Source organism: Ovis aries, chromosome 13 (assembly GCF_016772045.2).
Source record: "Ovis aries strain OAR_USU_Benz2616 breed Rambouillet chromosome 13, ARS-UI_Ramb_v3.0, whole genome shotgun sequence".
Lineage (NCBI taxonomy): Eukaryota > Metazoa > Chordata > Mammalia > Artiodactyla > Bovidae > Ovis > Ovis aries.
This window is the reverse complement of record NC_056066.1, coordinates 73,308,389-73,329,519: the sequence shown is the minus strand read 5'-3', so window position 1 is coordinate 73,329,519 and position 21,131 is coordinate 73,308,389. Positions and strand designations below refer to the sequence as shown.

The following is a 21,131-nucleotide window of genomic DNA, read 5'->3' as shown; positions in this document are numbered from 1 at the left end:
CAAGAGTTGCCTCAGCTTGTGTTTCTCAATCTGAACTGAGGATGCCTGCTCCCCTGCAGTGACCCCATGTTGTCATGGAAATTTGGGGCAAACCACGTGCATTTCTGCGGTTGCCTGCTGGCCCGACTTCCTGCTTGCAGCATTTGACAAATCTTAGTTCCTCAAAAATAAAACACTTAACTACTCTCAGCTGGAATAGCTTCTTAAACTTGTGAAGGAAGGGACAGAACAGTAATATATAAACAAGTATTCTCTTTTTATACTCTCTTTATATATTCTCTTTTTATACGTTTGCTGTTCTAAGGTTTCTGGAAGTAAAAGCATTTGAACTATCTCTTCTGAGCTGTCTGCAGAAATGTTTTCTCAGAAGGAAGTGAGAGAGATCATTATCAAAAAAAGGCTAGCCAGCACCATGTTCTGCCTCTTTGCCTCTTCTTCCTAGTTTTGAAAAGGGCTAAACTGAAACAAAACAAAATAATGGAGAAATAGAAACTCTGAAAGTTTAGCTGCTGAAACACACAAACTTTTTCATCATTTTTTTTTTCTGAAAAGAAACGTGTAGGAAATCCACTAAACTCCCCCTTTTGCAAAATATCTGAGTCGATGCAATTATAGGAGTCAAACTCTAAATCAGAGCAAATTCAAGTATTATTATCTCCAGAACAACACCATAAGCCTTTACCTGTCACATTGCTGCATGATAGAGATTTCTTTGATTATCTCCTGCAGGTCTGATTCCACAGGAACTTGCTTAATAGCAACAATCTGACCGGTCTCTTTATGAATAGCTTTGTACACGCTGCCATAGGACCTGTAATTGGGGGGACAAGGATACTTACAAAGCCAAAACAAGCCAAGAGATTAAAAAGCGCTTAAATACAAGCAACTCACCATTCTAATTTACATCCCCAGGTGCCCAAGACATATATACCTAGCTACACTTGCAAAACTGAGATAGCTAAAGTATTGATACTTTGGGGAAAAACTGTCCTTAAGAGAACTACTTATACACTTCCCATTTAAAGTTTACTGATTATATGAGTATGAAATAACAGTCATAAGGACAGTAGCTACCATCTCTGCTGTCCGCAGGAAGCAGCATCCTCTGAGGTTCACCCTTACAGAAAAGCCGAGAAAGGGTCATTATCTCTATTTTACAGGCAAACGAGAAAAGGTTCAGAGAAGTTACACGACTTCCCCAAGGTTACATGAAGTGATAAATAAGCAGTCAGTCCGGGATATGAATCCAGGTGTGTCAGAACACAAAGCCTATATTCTCTCTACATTTGTATTAGGGCAAAAAAAAAAAAACAAAAAAACATGTGGGGGGGGGGTGCTCTTCCCTTTCTTGCACTCATTCTAGCATCACAAAGCCTTTCAGTCCTTGCTGCCTTTTAGTCCTTGCCCCTCTTGCTTGCAATAATACTGAAAATGTTAGGAAATTTTTACTCCTCTTTAATTCTTTTTATCTTTCGCTTCACCTTCCCTTAAGAGTTTATTATCAAGATAAATAAAAGGTTGGGTAGCCTTTCAATTTGGGGGCTATAACAGCAATACATTTAGAACCTAAAGACCCAGGACTGGAGTCCTACCACCACTACTTATCCGTCTTATTACAGTATTACATATCAGATATATTATTAACCTTGTACCTCAATATTCTCACTTGTAAAATGACAACATTACAAGAGAATTGCGATGGTTAAATGATATCATTATCTTACACAGATTATATTTTCACTTAAATCCTGGATGGCTGTCAGTGAAATAATGAGCAAATTATCTTTCACAGTTTCCAAACACACCTGTTTCTTCACACTCCCTTGGTGAAAAGAAAGATCAAAATAACAGTGCACCTAATACATCAAAGTAGCTGAGTGCTCTAGCTAACAAAATGCTACTCAAGCATTGTTTCAATGTGAAAGTCACACAAAATTTTTTTTTAATATCTATGCAAAGCACATAAAAAATTTCCATTCCATCAGACTCTTTCACTGGTGAAACTAATATAATGATATTTAAATGTTGCCTGAAACTTATTTTTTGCAAGGGCAAGACAACCACTGACCATGTGTGGAAGATCCAACCACTGCCTCTTCTTCCTTGGCCACTGGAAAAAGCTGCCATCATGTATCTTACGCACAAGACAAAAGAAACTGCTACCAAAAAACAAACAAAAAAAACTGCTACCTTACTCTGGTCCCTCCAATCAAGAAACAGGAGGGTTTTAGCCAGTTGAGAGTAACCACAAAAGTATCATGAAAAAAAGAAAGGGGGACTTCTTTGGTGGGCCAGTGGTTATGACTGTGTCTTCTAATGCAGGGGATGCAGGTTCAATCCCTAGTCAGGGAACTAACATTCACGGGAAACATGCCTTGCCTTATCTTCCTTGATAAGACAACCCCAAGATTTGTGACCAAACCTTTGTGACCAAATGCTTGGTCCCAGGAGATAAAGGCTGGTGATCCAAGCCAGTCCCAGGATTCTGATCCCTTTCTGCCAGCGACTAAACTAGCAGTAAGTCAAAGACCTAGTACAGACCAGTGAAATTTGAGAGGAATTCTTTTGAAGGGTCCCTGGGAAAGACTTTCTTCCCTGATAAAAAAAGCAGCAAACAAGGTGGCCCATTTTCACCTGCCACTTCCTTTCCTGCTTCTGAAGTGGCCATCTTGAGACTGTGAGACTACACAAATGCTTAATCTTTCACCCCCAGATTTTTCTGCTCGTTATTAAATGCCCTTACTGGTTAGCCACTATTAGTTGGGTAGTCTGTAACTTTCATCCAAATTTACTGATACCCTAGGTCAGGGGTCCCCAACTCCCTGTTAGGAACCAGGTTGCACAGCAGGCGGTGACTGGTGGAGGGCAAGTGAGTGAGTGAAGCTTCATCTGCATTTGCAGCCGCTCCCCACTGCGCACATGACCACCTGAGCTCTGCTTCCTGTCACATCAGCAGTGGCACTAGATTCTCACAGGAACACAAATCCTAACCTAAAGTCAAGGCAGAATAGCCTGAGATTGCCACAGATTAGAAGCAAAGTGAATAATAAATGCAATATGCTTGAATCATTCTAAAACCATTCCCCTCACTCCCGGTCCCTGAAAAACCGTCTTATATGAAAATGGTCCCTGGTGCCAAAACTGTTGGGGACCACTGCCCTAGGTCCCATACAGGTAAAGAAGTTCTTTATTTCATCTTCACTTTGGAATGAGTTTTGCTGGATATAGAATTCTTCTTTGACAACAGCTTTCTCTCAGCACTTGTACTGTAGTTTATCAGCTTCTACTGTAGAAAAGTCAACTGTGATCGGGTTATCATTTTTCATGGGTAATCTTGTGCTATCTCTCCTGTAGTTTTTAAGATTGCCTTTTTATCCTTCACATTCTGTAATTTTACTATAACTAGAAGTCGATTTATTCGGCACTTCATAAACTTCTTCAATCGGAAGGCATATGTCTTTCTTCCAGTCTGGAAATTTCTTAGTATTATCTCTTTATTTCCTGTCTCTTCCAACTTTCTTCTAGAGTTCGTACTGGACCTATAGTGGACCTTGTCAATCCATGCTGTCTCCCTTGTTTCCAACACTGCATTTCTGTCCTGCATTTTGTGATCAGTCTCATTTCTAGCTTTCAGCTCACAAATTCTCTTTTCAGTTTGTCCAGTTGACAGCTTTTGCAACTTACTGGGCATTAGAACTTCAATTATTGTAGTTTTCATTGTCAGGCCCCTCAGCTGTTTCTTTCTCATGGGGCTGTTCGTGTTAATAATTTTGTGTTCGTCTTTTAAGGATTTTATTCCCTCCTTTTATCTTTTTGAAAATTGTAAATAAACATGAAATTCCATTTCAGATTGCTCCATTATTTCTATTTCCTTGGGTGGGAATTTCCTACTTGTTACATCTGTTGATTATTTAATGGCACTGGATTTCCTCATATGGGTTTCATTTTACTCTGAATGATTCTTTTCTATACAGTGCTCACTGTTCTTGAGCATTTCATGACATCATGATGGTTTCATGATTCCCTTAGCTCAGTTATTGAGGCTGTACAGTTTAAGCTAGGTATTGCACTAGCATTTAGGGTTTTCAGCCTTCAAGACACCATACCTGAATACACGCCAGGCCCAGTTCCTATAGTCAGAATAGTCCCTCTTTTTCCCCAGGGCACAGGCAACTGATACAAAAATTTCCTGCAGGAAGCCCAATCTCCCCACAACAACACGGCATGCTTTACCCTCCTATTACTATGACAGCTATCTTTTCTATCCCTGGTCTATAGCTGGCTATGTATCCTTATATTTTAAAAAACTAACTTTCATTCATTATTCTTATATATTTGAAATGGAAAGGAGAGGTTCCTGCATGCACTGAGAAATCTTGACTAGAAAACCCTCCACATCTTACTATGCTATCTTGACAGCCAAGAAAACTCCAAGAGCTCATATGAACAATTAAGATTCACAATTCCAGACTGCACTTAGAGTACAATTTAGAAGGCTTCAGCAAGAACCCCTTGCTGAAGGTAAGTCCAAGACCTGACTCTCTACAAAAAAAAAAAACTACAGTGACTCAATGAATTTTAACTGGCAGAGAACAGAACAAATAATACCACAAAGGAGGTGCTTTACACAAGCTCTGCAAGGCAAGGGTCAATGCAGAGAAATAGAAATTATATAGTATCTGAGGCCAAATTAACCAGGTATCAGTCTTAACCATATCACTCACTAGTTACAAAACTATGGGCAAAATGTTTTTGCTCTTATCCCCTGGTTAAAAACTTAATGAGTCAACGGGTAAAACTTTAAATACAAAAGAAGGAAGAAAGGTGAAGGCTCTAATTCAAAACACTTTCTGAGGGCTGTCCATCCATTCTGGTTTGGAGCTTTGACCCTGCTCTGCCACAGATCCACAATTTCCTCAAAATACGGAATGGCGGCAGTCTTGGGAATCCGACACAATCCTTTAGCCAGAGCTCATTACATAAGGACCAAGTCCGTGAGAGCTCACAACCCATTCCTCTTCCAGAACCGTGGCATGGTCTTCTGTGTTCAGGAAGGAAGCGCAGGTCAGGCCTTCCTTTAGGACTCTGCTGATTAAATGAAGCTTGCTCGGGCTCATTCAGTCAGGATGACAGAAATCCAAGCACTTGTGGTAACATTTAAAACAATATGATGATAACATTTGAAGATCTGAAGCTTTGTTTTCTTTCTGGTGACAGATTTACTGGGAAATTTCCAAGGTCCTTAAAGAAGACATCCACAGATCTAAAATGTAATTTAAAATAATCATAATTAGCTTATTTTCTCCTTATATTTCTGATCACTCTCTGTCTGTAGTTTTCTTTTGACATTCCTCAAACCCAATCCACCCAAACAGAGCTCCCTTCAAGAACATCTAAATATACTTTAAGACTTAAGATTTAACTTTGGGCAAGATAAGATCTGAAAAATGCTTCAATTGATATATTTAAAAATATTAAAAATAGTTGCCATTTACTGCACCCTTATTAGGTGACAAGCACTGTATTATATACTTTAGTCTCATTATCTCATGTAATACTCAACATAATCCTATGAGGGAGATGTTAATATCCTCACAAGCTGAGGCTTCTGAAGCTTCAAGATGTTCATCAACCTTCAGAGTCTATGTTCGTACTACTGTAACACACTTTCATTAAAAATAGAACAAGTCAGTTACATACCTAGTCAATTATGCCTACCACTCTTGATCTTATTTTAAGTATAACCTATGAGTATGGTTAGATTAAGGGCCTTGGACTCACTACATGGAGGAAAATACCGAGGATATCCAGCTAGAGTTGAAAATGGCAGGCAAAAGACATAAAGGGACTGGATTTTCTTTCCCCATACCTCTAAGGATGCCAAGTCGACTTGTAGGTTCAGATTCATCGAGTACTTGTCTTTTAGTAGCGCAGCTGTTGTCATCTTTTACTTCCCTTCTCTGCTTGATTCCTTGCTTGATTCCAAAGAGCATTTTTCCAACTTACAAAAAGATGATGACTAATGTTTTTCACAAGAAGGTAATCCATGAAATCCTATTCCATGTAATCCAGGATTGGGTTTAGCATTTGTTATCTATATTAGGCATAAATAACACTGACTCCAAAATAAACTTAAGACATATAAAAGCTGATTGTAAAGAACAAACACTAATTAGACACTAGACATTTTCATAAATTAACATTTCAGCTCTTCTCTTGAACCAGAATTACTTCCAAGAGATTCTACATTATACACAAACACACACCCACACATTTACATGCTTATATATGCATAAACTACCTCTGAAAAATACATTAAAAACTGCTATACTGGTTGCTTCTGGGTGGCTGAGATAGATAAGAGGCAGATTTTTTCAGGCCATTTTTTTATGCCTTTCAAATCTTCAATCATGTGACTTGATTACCTATTCAAAAATGAACAATGAAAACTTATAAAAGGGTGTCTAATATTTTAATGTCTTGGTCATTACAGAAAAAGAAATAAATATTAAAATATCAAAAGTATAAAAAATTATGATGTAACCTTTATTGTATCATGAAAGCCAATGACAGTCACTATTACGAAATATCCTGCTACTCGTATTCTATAAACTCATTCACAAATCTGTGTTTCAAGAAGTCCTCCAGTTCCCAGCCTAGGATCCTAGATCTCTTAGGAAGTTGTAAAGGTAGTGACAGTCCTTGATTTATTTTCTTTATTTGCCAAAGGAGCACTAACTAAAATGCTGAATTCCTTTAAAAAAACAAAATGAAACAAGTTATTGAATATCTCTCAGAGGCTACGAACAGAAAATTAAAGTATGTCTGATTAATAAAATTTCTTGAACAAAGTATAAACTAATTAGTGTTATCTGTTAAATAGATATAATCATGGATACCACAGATTTTATGAGAGCAAACAACAGATGTCCATGGTACTGAAAAGACCAGGAATCACTAACACTGTCTATCAAAGTGATTGGGGGATGAAAGAAAGGGCATTTCAAGCTGTAAATTTACCTCCCACCCCACCCAGAGCAAGGCTGATATGCAACATTTCCCTTTCTTTTCCTTAGCTTTACAAATTATTGCATGAGAAAGGTTCACATCCTGCTGGTGTTGGGGCAGGAAAAAGACGGGAGACCTACAAGTCCACCTACATTTTTCTGGGCACTCACCCTTCTCCAAGTTTCTCTAAGACATCAAACACTTCTTCCGGTTGTTTAGTTAAACTATCTTCATCCAACTTTTTCAGCTGCCTGTGAATGAAGAAATTTAAGCATAAAATACATTGTACTTACCAGCAACTTGAGAGAATACAAAACACATCATTTATTTTACAATTAGCATCTGAGGAATTTCTCTGCAAAGCCTACACTGGTAAATGCCAATAAAGGCAAGCTAAGGGACCTTTAAGGGAAGCTGAAGGGCTGGTCTGTGGAAATGTTATTTGTGTCCAGGGTCACCTTCATGAGCAAAATCAGTACCGGAGGGTTAAGAGCTACTATGAGGCTGACTTCAGTTCCACAGTTGTAAGAATTTTCTAACACTAAAAGTTGCTCTGAAATGATTTAGACTGCAATTAAGAAGTCACTAGATTCCCATCACTGGAGCATCTAGACAGAAAACGAGTCCTTGTGTAGCTGAAATGCAGTAGAGTAGATTTAAGCAATAGCTAGAATCCGTTCAAATCTTGAGATTCCATCAACTAAGATGACATAACTCTGTTCAGAAATGATGCTTAATGCAAGTTTACTAATGAACTGAAACATGGGCTTAGACTGGAGGCCAACAAAGATGGAGAAGAATCTTGCTCCCCATTAGCAAGATTTTGGTACTTATTTTTGTTGAAACACATGGATTCTATAAGGTATCACAGAAACAAAAAGTGGAGAGTATATGCTTAGATGTGATCAAAAGTGAAAAAATAACCAGACAGCTGTAAGTTTCAAATAGTCTCACCAAGACTCTCCTGGGGTGACTATGTACCTGACTATTCCCCAAAATCAAAGATTTTGAACACAACTTCCAGATAATTCCGATTTTTCTATGACAAACCATGATCAACACAGGAGGTTATAAACTGAGCATAGGGTTTCTTTTTAACTGAGAACTGTGAGAATTATTAAGTCCTAGGTGAGCTGTCTGCCAAGGAGCACTCGTGTGCGTGCATGTGTGTGTTCTACGCCATGGTTTCCTGAAACTACAAAGGACAACAAAGAAAGGAGAGCTCAGGAAGTGGTGAAATGTGGAAGCAGTCCACTGGAAATTTCTTTGTAAAGAAAAATGTTTAAACTAGCTGGACAATATACCAGCTTTTACAAGGAAAGGTAAACTAAAATACACACACACACAAACGTGTACCTTCCTAGAGAAAATGGCAAAACCGTTAAGAGAGGCCAAAAAAAACCCCACACACCTGAACACATCAAGTGTATCTTCCAGTAAATGCTGATCTCAAGAAGACAATCTTAACAGGATTGTATAAATATCAAAGACTAGCGAAAGGGAGAACTGCTCTAGGTCAATAACTGCCATGACTTGAAAATTAACCAAAGAAACAACCACACTGACCTTTGAAAATCAAAAGGTCCTAAAAATTAAATTCCAATGACATCACAAAAACTCCCAGGTTCAAAACAAAAAGGGTTGAAGTGAAACTTCAATGTCAGAAGTGAAATTCCCATGAGCCCAGAAATCAGAATGAACATCTCACAATGGGGTTGGGGGGGCAGGAGTGGGTAAAGCACTGATTTATAACTATATAAACAATGGACAATACCGCTTTTCCCAAGTATAAAGTTTCATAAACAGCTTATGTAAAGGAAGATCAGATGTGTTCCTTTGAAGTGGTGGCTTTGTGGTTTATCAAGAGCAAAACTCACTATTTCAACTATTAGAGACCACGGCATAACACAGGAAACGGCCACTGCCATGAGACAGCTGCAGGCCTCTGATAATACTTTGACAGACAAACTTTATATGAGTGTTCAGATGCTCCTTTAAAACAGTCTAGGTGGGGTTTTGTCTGCTTTGGGCTTAAAGGATCTTATCTCTGGTGCCTGAACCTAGAGGTGGTCTATAAGAACATTTGCTAAATGGACTAATGAATGCAATGATGAGAATCCTAAACCTTTCTCAGCACTCATTTAATGAGGTTTCAAAATTAAAAAGAAGCTCACCCCGAGAAAGTATTACTGTGCTATTAACAAATAACAATTCTATGGAAAATCTTGACAAGGGACTCGATGTTTTTTACACGAGTCTTCATGGAAGAAGCATTCTAAGCAAACAGCCCAACTCTGATGATTCAGCCCTTTCGACTGTACTTCCCCAGGTCCTAGGTAGTTTCAGCGCTTGCTCATAACTGAACAGGCCTAGCCAACACAGCCTCCAAGGACCAGACAACAGGGGATGTTCCATCCCTAAGTCAGCTGCGTGGATGGTCAGTATCCCAGAAATGCACTCTATACATTCCACCACACTATTAGTATCTAATGGCAACTCACTTCTTAAAATCATAAACTTCTAAAAAATAAACAGAAAGTGAAAAAACATAAAACTCCTATGCAAACTGTCAACTTTATCGTTATTCACATGTTGTTGGTTGTTATTTAGTTGCTAAGTCATGTCCAACTCTTTTGTGACCCATGGACTGTAGCCCACCAGGTTCCTCAGTCCATGGGATTCTCCAGGCAAGAATACTGGAGTGGGTTGCCATCTCCTTCTCCAGGGGATCTTCCCGACCAAACCCGCATCTCCTGCACTGGCAGGTGGGCCCTTTACCATCGTCACACTCTTAGTCACACACAAATATCAAACTCAGGAACACAAAGAGCATTTCCTACCTTGGGATTGCTTTCCCTTATTGGAAACACATGCCATCTGAATCTCTGAAAAGACACCAGTACTTTTCCAAACACAAATAAGGGTGTTCATGAAGTTATTACTCACTGGTGTGGCTAGCTCCCAAACCTCTTTCTCCCATCTTAGAACTTTTGTAAGGTCCATTTTATTTATATATTCTTTCCACACAGAATTCGTTATGGGTTACAACAAATATGTAAGATAAATGGATGGAGCTTTTCACTGAAAATAAAATATACGTGCCCACCCCAACCTCCTCAAATTCATGTTAAAGTCTTAATGCTCAATATCTCAGAATGTGACTGTATTTAGAGATGGGGCCTTTAAAGAGCTAATTAAGGTAAAAATGACATCATATGGGTGGGCCCTCATCCAACATGACTGGTGTCTTCGTAAGAGGAGATGAGGACATAGGTATAGAGGGAGGACCATGTGAAGACACAGGAAGGAGGCAGCCATCTGCAAGCCAAGGAGCGAGGCCTCGAAAGAAACAACCCTGCTGATGCCTAAACCTCAGACTTCTAGCCTCCAGAACTATGAGAAAATAAATTTCTGTCAACTCATGCCATCTGTGAGATCAACATGGCAGTCCTCACAAACTAATATCACTGGTAATAAAGTTAACTGGCTGAAAGGCAGTTCACTAGCTATGATGAGCAGGAAAGCACCTGTCATTCAAGAATTCAACCCTGCAGAGGATGGGATGATATCAGAGAACAGCATCATCGAAACATATACATTATCACATGTAAAACAGATAACGGATGAAGCAGGGCACCCAAAGCTGGTGCTCTGTGACAACCTGGGGGGACAGGGTGGAGATGGAGATGGGAGAGGGGTTCAGGATGGAGGGGACACATGTACGCCTGTGGCAAATTCATACTGATGTACGGCAGAAACCATCACAATATTGTAATTATCCTCCGATTAAAATAAATTCAAAGATAAAAAAAGAATTCAACCCTACAACACTTTTCTCTTGCACATTTAATAAAATTTTTAAAATCCAAAAGGCACGGGAAATGAGTGTCAAAAACCAAAACGGTTTACTTTTTTCCCCAAGATTGTACAGCATAAAGTAAAAGCAGAAACAAAAATCAGATTCCCAATCCTCTCTTCAATTAAACCAGCGCGTCCAGGGAAGAACAAACATATTTCAGAAGGAAATATAACCGTTATCCATTTATAATTGGATCTATGGTGCAACAGCAAATACCTGCTAACATATACAAGCCCCCGTGCAACAAGAGCACTCCCAGAGAGGGATCAGAGTGAGGCAGCTATGAGCAAGGACTTCGGCCCAGACTGCCTGGGTTAAAATCCCAGCTCTGTCACTTAGTAACTGTGCAACTTCTGCCCAATCACTAACCTCTCTGGGCCTCAGTTTCATCACCTGTGAAACAGAGATACAGGTGATCAGACTGTTAAGTGATGGTCAAACGAGTCAACAGTTAAGCTGAACCATATGAAACTACTATTTTTATACATCAAAAATGGTCAAATATAGGCAAATTCATATGGTTCAATGACAGACATGGAAAGCACTGAGAATAACATCTGGCACCCAGTAAGTGCTAGATGGATGCAATAATCACTTTATTTCAGACTCAGCGCACTACAGTAGAGTGACTTACGAGTTCATCCCCACCAGCTATTTGCCTTCTGCAGTGTTTGTGCACTTCAAACAAAGCCAAGGGCACAGGCCCAGCTGTGGAACCCTTCCCTTCACCTCTCCATTGCCCCGCACTCCCACACACTGAACACTTCCTACTTTAGAGCTCATTCTGCTACAGGAAGTCAGAGGGCTCTGTGAAATTGAAGCAAACTTCATGGCACCTCAAGCTGTACTCTCCATTTTTATCCAGATGTGGCAGAGTGATTGAAGATCCCAGGGGTGCACAGAGCAAATCACTGATACAACTGCAACCAACTCAGGAGGTCAGACTATCTAGGATCAGCCACTCCCCCTGATCTTGACTTAAAACAATTCCAGGGAGCAGTAGGATTTGGAGCTGATACAAAACAATAGAGACCTGAAAAAAAGGGCACAGTCTGGCTGAGTGCAGTGAGCCAGACCTAGAGCAACAACAACAAAAAAGGAAACACACACGACTGTCTCTCAACTCTTCTGGGCCTCAATCTGCCCATCTTGAAAAGTCTCTTATTTCTCTATCTACCTCCCAGTGTAGAAGTGAGGAAGATTAGGAAGATCCTGGATATCAGAGAGGAAAGATACCACCATCTAGAGAGAGGACACTACCAAAAACATCTAAATCGCTGCCCTGCACGAAGCTTCCCTTACTAGACCGTCCACCTTGCACGGCACACCTTCGGCCTCAGGTAGCAAAGCTTCTCCCCTCAACAGACCCTCCCCACTGCACCTCTGGTGCGACTCCCTCCCTTAGAAAGTCTGCCCAGCTCTCCTCTCTGCTAGTTCCCGACCCACCCTTAGCCAGAGCCCCCTCGTAGGTCCTCATCTGGCTTCAGCATCCTCTCTAACTCAGTGAGTCCGTTCTAGGACAGGCTTCACCCAGCGGCCCCCGCCCTCAGCAGGTGCTCTCCCTAACTTGTCTCCAGTCTCCCAGCAGCTGCCCTCCCCACCTGCCCCCACCTTCCGCCAGGATGTCCGCCTCGGCAAGCGATCTCTCTAACCAGCCCCACGTTTATCCCCCGGGGCCGGACCCCTACCGGCCAGAGGTTCCCCCATTCAGCAGGTGCCCCTTCAGCCGGATCACCTCGCCGCGCAGGTCCGTCCCCTCCAAGGGGGCTCGCACGCCCGGGTCTCCCCTCCGCCAGTCCCCGTCTTTCCCTCCCTCCTCCCCTTCGTCTTAGGCAGCGGCCCCTCACCGGCGCGGCGGGTTCCTAAGCTGCACCGTCTCCATGGCGCTGCCGGCAGCCGCCCAGACCCGTTCACTGCTCCATCCTCCCCCGGGACCTCCTCGATCCCGCCCAGCAGACCCTCCCACACTTCCGCTTTCCGCCCCTACCGGAAGCCGCGTGCTGCGCGGGAGCGGGGCGGGGCCGCGAGGGCTGGCCCCGGGTCACGTGGGGCGGACACCAGTCACGTGGTACGCTGGGGCGCGGACGCCGAACCGCGGAACCGTGGAGGCTTCTCCCGGGAGGAAGTTTCGGTCAGGTTTCGAGATTTGCCGTCCTTGTCTCTCTGCGACACTTCGCCCAAGAAACTCGGTCTGAGACCCGAGAACTCATCTCTGCCTCGGGCCCTGCTCACCTCGTTTCTCAGACACAGATACTGAGACTTCCTGCGAAGAACCGGCTTAATAAAAAACTGTCAATTCTTAACCAGCCAAGTTTACACTGTTGCTGGGAAGCGCTGCTGCGGGTTTCCCTGGAGCTATTTGTGATTTTCTGCCATTCTTCCCTGGTTGAATTCTTGTTCCAGGTGGACGCTGGAACGTGCATAACGTCTGTTTGGATGTCACGGATCATCAGCCTGCAAACTGCCCCACCCTCGTAAGAGCCTTACCTTTGAGTCAGCTTGCAGACATAAAAATAGTCAACGTTTATTAAGCTCTTGGGGCTTCCCAGGTGGCGCTAGTGGTAAAGAACCCCGCCTGCCAGTGCAGGAGACATGAGAAACTCGGGTTACATCTCTGGGTGGAGAAGATCCTCTGAAGGAGCGAATGGCAACCCACTCCAGTAGCCCTACCTGGAGAATCCCATGACTAGGGGAGCCCGGCAAGCTACAATCCATAGGGTCACAAAGAGCTGGACACGACTGAAGCGATTTAGCACACATTAAGCTCTTAACATGTACTTGCCATTTTATATTATCTCATTTAATCCTTATATCAAGCCTGTAACTATCCCAGTCTTATCTGTTGTTTTCCACTGCCTATCATGTTCTCAATACTCTATTACTAACTCAGAATGGCAACCCACTCCAGTATTCTTGCCTGGAGAATCCCATGGACAGAGGAGCCTGCCAGGCCACTGCCCATGGGGTCGCAAGAGTCGGACACGACTCAGCAACTAAACTACTACTACTACTAACTCAGTAGTTTTAAAACTGTTTATGGTAGGTAATTGGAGAAGGCAATGGCACCCCACTCCAGTACTCTTGTTTGGAAAATCCCATGGACGGAGGAGCCTGGAGGGCTGCAGTCTATGGGGTCGCGACTGAGCAACTTCACTTTCACTTTTTACTTTCCTGCATTGAAGAAGGAAATGGCAGCCCACTCCAGTGTTCTTGCCTGGAGAATCCCAGGGACGGAGGAGCCTGGTGGGCAGCCGTCTGTAGGGTCGCACAGAGTCGGACACGACTGAAGCGACTTAGCAGCAGCAGCAGCAGCATGGTAGGTAATATTACTCTCGTAAGGCGATGGCACCCCACTCCAGTACTCTTGCCTGGAAAATCCCATGGACGGAGGAACCTGGTAGGCTGCAGTCCATGGGGTCTCGAAGAATCGGACACGACTGAGCGACTTCACTTTCACTTTTCACTTTTCATGCATTGGAGAAGGAAATGGCAACCCACTCCAGAGTTCTTGCCTGGAGAATCCCAGGGACGGGGGAGCCTGGTGGGCTGCCATCTATGGGGTCGCACAGAGTCGGACACGACTGAAGCGACTTAGCAGCAGCAGCAGCAAGGCCAGAGAGGTGAGCTCACATAGCTAAAAGTACAGGTTTGGGGATTTAAATCCAGATGGATAGTCCACCACACTCCTTTGTCCATGGGATTTTCCAGGCAAGAGTACTGGAGTGGGTTTACATTTCCTTCTCCAGGATAGAATTCCAGAGCCTGCACCACCAAACTGGACACCACCACTTGGACCCTCTCGTTGGGCATGAGAGTCAAAGCTTTGGCTCCACTCAGAACTCCTATGGAAGCTTATAAACAGCTATGGAAATTCATAAATCCTCAATTGCTACCACCATCAATGAGTGTTAAGAAAATGGAAAAATCCCAGTTTGCTTGTAGAGAAAGTTACTCAAAGCAGCCTCTGATATGCCATCTACAAAACCCCACCATGTGCAGTACATGGCAGGCAGGACACAGTGGCAGTCTTTGCTCCCCAGCTGGGAAACGGGGAATTATCAGTTATAGAGGGATTGATCTCAGGTGGGGGTCATTAGTTACCAAGGAAACCAGCAAAGGGGCTAGCCACTCACCACCCCTTTGGTAAGCTGTCATTAGCTGGGGCTTGGGACAGGTACATAGGAAGGTCCGTCATGTAAGTAGGGTGTAAGTGAAACAGGCTCTGTTTGGGCAGGGGATGTACAGAGAACAAGAGAACAGCTATTTGAGTGGCTGAACCCTTTCACATTTCTTGTTTATTACTAAGAAGTCCAGGAGTCACTTGTAGGGTTGATTGGCACAAAGTTGATTTCATCATTCCCGCAGCCCAATTCAGCATGTTGGCTTTTCATACTTGTGCTTACTGACTCAGATGCAAAATGGCTGCCACAACTCCAGGTGTCATATCCTTAACCCAACAGAAAAACAAAAAAGGCTATTTGAAGTCCTGTATCTCTTATCTGGGAAGGAAACCTTTCCCATAAGCACAGCATACATCCTTCTATCTCATTGGCTAGATCAGGGTCACATGCTCACTCCTTGTCCATTCATTGGTAAAAGAATGAGATTATTGTGATTGCTTTGGGGAAATCTTGATTCATTTTCTAGGCCCAGAGAATCTCAGGCAAAATTATTAAAATAAAAATGGAGGTTGTTGAGTAGTTATCATTTGTGTGTATGTGTGTGTGTGTATGAGTGATCTGATTTCCCTGCCACAGTAAGTGTTCCGTCTTTGTTTTTGTATTGGGCCTATTCTGGACTGCAGGGATTTAGATGAAAGAGCTACCCAGCCCTCAGAAAGTTTAAGGTCTGGTTGGGTTATGAGTTTACACAAATAATTACAGTTGACCCTGAAAGAGCATGGGTTTTAGCTGCATGGGTCCGTGTGGATTTTTAAAAATAAATGTGTGCTACGGTGTTACAGAGAAGGCAATGGCAGCCCACTCCAGTACTCTTGCGTGGAAAATCCCATGGACGGAGGAGCCTGGTAGGCTGCAGTCCATGGGGTCGCTAAGAGTCGGGCACGACTAAGCAACTTCACTTTCACTTTTCATGCATTGGAGAAGGAAATGGCAACCCACTCCAGTGTTCTTGCCTGGAGAATCCTGGGGACAGAGGAGTCTGGTGGGCTGCCGTCTATGGGTTGCACAGAGTCGAACACGATTGAAATGACTTAGCAGCACAGTGTTACACAATCTGAGGTTGTTTGGATCCCAGGATGCAGAACATCAGACAAAGAGGGGTAACTAAAGGTACACACCGATTCAGTTGTCCAGGAATTGATGTCCCTAACCATCAATTGTGTAACTAAATACCTGATGGCAGAGACTAGGTTTTTGTTGACGAAACTTTTTAAGTGAATGTTGCATGCCAGATCTTACAGGGCCTGGGGAGAGAGAAGACCTACTCACTGCCTTTAAAGACCTCACAGTCTAAGAAACACTGTAAACTGATGTGAAATAAAATCAATATTTTATGGCAAGACAATTTTTTGTTTGCTGTGCTACACAGCATGTGGGAGTTTAGTTTCTGGACCAGGGATCAAACCCGCGCCCTCTGTGTTGGAAGCCTTAACCACTGGACCACCAGGGAGGTCCCAGGAGTAGAAAAACTTGAACGTAAACGTTTTTCTCTGCCCTTTGCCCTCCTCTGCCCCCTCTACTGTGCATTATATATCTGCATTATGCATCAACCAAACTTCCCCATTGGCAGAAATACCTGTTCAACCATAAAGAGCAACATTCTGCTAGCATCAAGAGAATTCCTTAAAGGATGACATTCCTTCTTGATCTTGTAAGGGGTCACGATGACAGTTGCCTTCTGTCTCAAAAAACTTATATAACTGTGCTGCCCTGACTTCTAATGTGTGGAACAGTTTTCAGAACTGAGATGGTGGTCCCAGGTTACAATCCTCCAACTTGGCTCAAGTAAAATTTTCCACTTCTTTATTAGATTGACTATTGATTAATTTTCATCAACTGACAATCACAGAATAACCGCTAAATTAGGAATAAAACCTGAGAGCAATAGGAGCAGAGGAGGGAGATTATAAAGGAGATGATGTCTGAGTTGACTTTTGGCTCAGTGAGGATTAGGCAAGAGAAAAAAAAAAAAAAGTGTTTGGAAAAGAATCCCAGAAAGAAGAGAGCATAAGCAAAGGTTAGGAAGCAAGGGGAACAGCATAATGTGCACAGGTAGCAACAAGCAGCTTAAAAAAAAAAAAATGGTGTAGTAAGTGGGACATAGAGTGAAGTCAGAGGAGGCTGATGATAAGCTCATTTCCCTCAGCGATTTACATCAACTTATCAGTGCATTCATTTATAAAATCAGTATCTATAGATAACTAGGTGCCAGTTTCCAGCCCAAGTACCTTTGCACTTGCTAACCCTCTGTCTGAAACAGCATCCCCTACTATATTCTCAGGTCTCAGCTCAATTATTAGTCTCTGGGAGATGCCTTCCCATCCCTCTTACTTAAAAAGTCTCCACGTGGTCACCTTCTATGGCATTACTGTTTTGTTTTCCTTAGAGCACCATCACATTAATGAAATTATCGTCTTCTTGTGCACATGAGGTAACTGAATGTCAGGCCCTAGTAGAATGTACACCCTAGGCGAGCAGTGACCTGTTAAGAGTTTCACCTGTAGGCTTCTATCACGCCACGATGCCCACCGCAGCTACAAACTCCCAGAGCGCGGGTACCCAACTGAGCGTGCGTGGAGGGCGGGGCACTAGGCGCCTCCGGTCCGCGCAGGCCCCGCCCCTGCCACGCCACGCCCACTCCTCGCCGGGTTAGCCGGCCGGCACGGGTACTCGCAGCTTCCGCGCGGGCGGCGTTGCGCCCGTCTTGGCGCCGGGAACTGTAGCGCCCCCCCAGTTTACCGGCCCAGCGCCAGGATGGCCCCCATACCCCCGGAGTCAGTGGAGGAGCTCCGCACCTCCGGCAACCAGAGCTTCCGCAACGGCCAGTTCGCCGAGGCCGCCACACTCTACAGCCGCGCGCTGCGGATGTTGCAGGAACAAGGTGCGACCCCAGCCCCCCGACCCCCGTTTCTCCCCCTCTCGCCTCCCCCGACCCCAGCTACCCGGACCCCGCTCTGGCCCTCTCGGCCTGGGGCTTCCGTTTACCCCGCGGCTGACCGGCCCACCGGGTCTTCTCAGTATTTGCCCATTCCTTCCCCCCTCCCCCACCTTCGGCATCCTGCGAGAAACTTCCCTGACCTTTCTTTCCGCTTTTATTATTATTGTAACGTGGCTTTATTCTGGCCCTTTTTTACTTAATGACATAACAGGAACATATTTTCATATTAATAGATCTTTTGTCACTTTTTATAGTGGTAAAACAACGACATCAACCTTAACCTCTTGTAACATTGTTGTGCGACAGATCTCTGGAACTTTCTCATCTTGCAGCACGGAAACGCCGTACCCACTAAACTCTGATTCCCCCCTCCGCCCGTGGTATCCACCTTTTTTTTTTTTTTCTATGTCAATGATTTTTACTACTTTAGGTATTTCAAATGAATGGGATAATACAATATTTGTCTTTTGTGACCGAATATTTTTGACATTATAAACTGTGTTGTAGCATGTGACAGGCTTTCGTTCATTTTTAAGGTTGCCTGATAATTCCATCGTGTAGATATACCATATTGTCTTTATCCATTCATCCTTTAATGGACATTTGAATTGTTTTCACCTCTTGGCTATGATGAACATGAGTGTGCAAGAATCTCCCAAAATCCTGCTTTAATTTCTTTTGAATATATACCCAGAAGTGGGATTGATGGATTAGATCGTAATTGTATTTTTAATTCGCAGGAAAGGAGGGGGCTTCCCAAATGTTTTCCATAATAACTGTACCATTTTACATTCCCACCCACAGGGCACAATAATTCCAACTGCTTAGCATCCTTATCAACACATTTTATTTTTTCTTCTTTTGATAGTGACCACCCTGATAGATTGCCTGCTTTTTAACTGTCTTGTTGGACCCCATTCTAATATTTAAGCCTCATTCTGATCCCTGAGGCAACTCTCATTTTCCTCAACTGTACATTCTTTAATTAACATTGTTAAGCAACTGTATGTAATAAGTGTCTTGGAGAAGGTCCTTTCTGTCAAGGGCCATTCTTTCTTGTTAATGGGGAGGCTCCAGATGTGATCTTAATTCATTGACTGGGGGATTTTTGCAGAAACACTTGTGGCTGGTCCTTTGTTGTGTAAGTGATATTGATGTTTTTGGTCAGTAATGTTTGGGTAACAAGAAACATGGGCTTCCCTGGTGGCTCAGATGGTAAAGAATCTTCCTGCAATGCAGGAGACCCAGGTTCCATCCCTGAGAGAAAATTCCCTGGAATAGGATATGGCAACCCATTCCAGTATTCTTGCCTGGAGAATTCCATGGACAGAAGAGCCTGGTGGGCTACAGTCCATGGGTCGCAAAGAGTCGGACACAACTGAGCAGCTAACACTTTGGACTTTCAACAAGAAACATATTAGTACATCTCCGGTCAATAATGTGTTAAGCTAATGAATATTAAACAAGAACTACGTGGAAATGATCTGAGCTGTGAAGCAGACAAATGCGGTTGTGTGGTAGATTTGATTAGGGAGCTCTGTTATGAAGAAATGCAAGGTAAAGGACAACTTCTTTGAAGAAGTGACATTTGAGGTGCTACCTGAATGGTCAGAAGAAGCCAGCTGCGTGAAATTTTGAGTGCTGAGCACCCCAGGTGAAGAAGGCCGTAGTTAACAAAGGCCCCAGACAGCAGTACCCTGGTGTGTTCCAGGACCCAGAGCATATGGGAGCCAGTGGAGGGAGTAGCAAAGACAGGCATTTTACACAGTAGTTCATGGGAAGGAGGAGTTTGGAGTTTATTCCCTAATGGGAAGCTGCTGGAGAGTTTTCAACAGAGGAATAATGTTTTTTTACCAGTCCTCCCAGCCTCTGGCTCAGTTCAGCCAACAAAGCCCTCTGCCCAAGGCCTCTCTGAAGTGGCTTATCCCAGAGCCTCAGTAGAATTCCTTTTCTGTAGTCCCTCTTTCCCATTGCTTTCCTTCTCTCTCATTTCCTTGGCTAGCATTTGTTGAGTACTTGCTAGACGTGATAGACTTTTTCCCTTTTTTATATCTTCCCAGTAACTTATGGGTAAGGTACTTTATAGATAAGGGTTCCGGAAGACTTAAATCCCTTCTTCTGGGGTGACACACTGAAATCAGAGGCAAAATTTGAACAGGGGTTTCTCCAGTTCCCAAGTCCAAGTTTTTAATCATTTTGCTGGACTTCTTCCCAAATCCTCTTCTAATTCCAGTCGATTTTGTTTGAATTTTTGCAGTTTCAAGCCACTCTTTTGCCCCCCACCCCATGGTTTTTTTTTTTTTCCTCTAGAACCTTTCTCTGTAGGCCCACCCTCATCTCAACTTGATAAAGTTGTGTCTTTTTTTTTTTTTTTTTTTGGTACCCTACTCCAGCTGCCTGGAAAAACTTGGCTTTTTTGTAGGATTTATTCTAGGCCCCAAGAAGAACCATACTGATACCTCTTCTCAGTTTAGCAGGGGACCAGAATTCGGTTCTGATCCTGCTACTAATTTTCTAGATAATTTATGGGCAAGTTCCTTGATTTCTCTGATCAATTTCTCTGATCTTGAAAGGAGAGCAGGGAGCAACCTAACACAGTGAGCCTTCTAGCCAGTCTGTGAAATGATATCTTCATCTGATAGGTAAGCACATGTGATCGGAGGGGATTGAATGACTTGCGCAGGGTCACAGGCTGGATTTGGGGGGGTCTGATGTCGTTTCTGCCACACCACTGCTGTTTTCTGAGCAACCATGCTCCAATGACTTGAGATGGGTAGCAAGGTTTGAATACTTGCAGTTGCTCCTCAAGGGCCAGGATGTCTTTTACTTATCTCTGTGCTTTGCTGTCTCCCTTGGGGTCTGGCAACAAAAGGGAAGACAAGATCATTTTATTATTTTTGGTATTGAATGAAGCAGGTTTTGCATCAATGTGGTAACATGATAATTAGCAAAGAAGGCAAGCCGCAGAAGGAGAGGCGATATGATACCACTTCGGAAAAGTTATTTAAAGGATATTGTGTCCTGCCTGTGAATACCTATATAATAAAGACGGACATACATGAGAATGTGACATACCCACTTTAGGACTGTGGCAACTTTTGGGGACCTGAGGATGGGGCAGAGGGGAGAGAGTAGAGGTATTTAG

At 43.2% G+C, this 21,131-nt stretch overlaps 2 protein-coding genes across 8 annotated transcripts in view; one reads left to right on the top strand and one right to left on the bottom strand.

Annotated features, from left to right (window-relative positions):
• Positions 1–12,814, bottom strand: part of STK4 (serine/threonine kinase 4) — a 128,668-nt gene extending 115,854 nt beyond the window's left edge. For 2 of the 4 annotated variants that reach the window (XM_042230174.2, XM_004014591.5), the window contains exons 1-3: positions 12,715–12,814; positions 7,179–7,259; positions 683–811 (exon numbers count right to left, since the gene is read on the bottom strand). In XM_042230174.2, coding sequence (XP_042086108.1) covers positions 683–811; positions 7,179–7,259; positions 12,715–12,749 — 245 coding nt within the window. In that variant the 5' untranslated portion in view covers positions 12,750–12,814. Of the gene's footprint in view, positions 1–682; positions 812–1,724; positions 5,264–5,869; positions 6,755–7,160; positions 7,260–12,714 lie in introns of all 4 variants that reach the window. The other 2 variants (XM_060397051.1, XM_060397050.1) reach the window with 2 other exon arrangements.
• A 4,859-nt stretch (positions 12,815–17,673) lies between these two features.
• Positions 17,674–21,131, top strand: part of TOMM34 (translocase of outer mitochondrial membrane 34) — a 30,163-nt gene continuing 26,705 nt past the window's right edge. For all 4 annotated transcript variants that reach the window (XR_006055720.1, XM_042230172.2, XM_042230173.1 and 1 more), the window contains exon 1: positions 17,674–17,929. Coding sequence is in view for 3 of the 4 variants with exons in the window: in XM_042230172.2 (XP_042086106.1) it covers positions 17,803–17,929 (127 nt within the window). In the remaining variant the exon portion in view is untranslated. The remainder of the gene's footprint in view (positions 17,930–21,131) is intronic.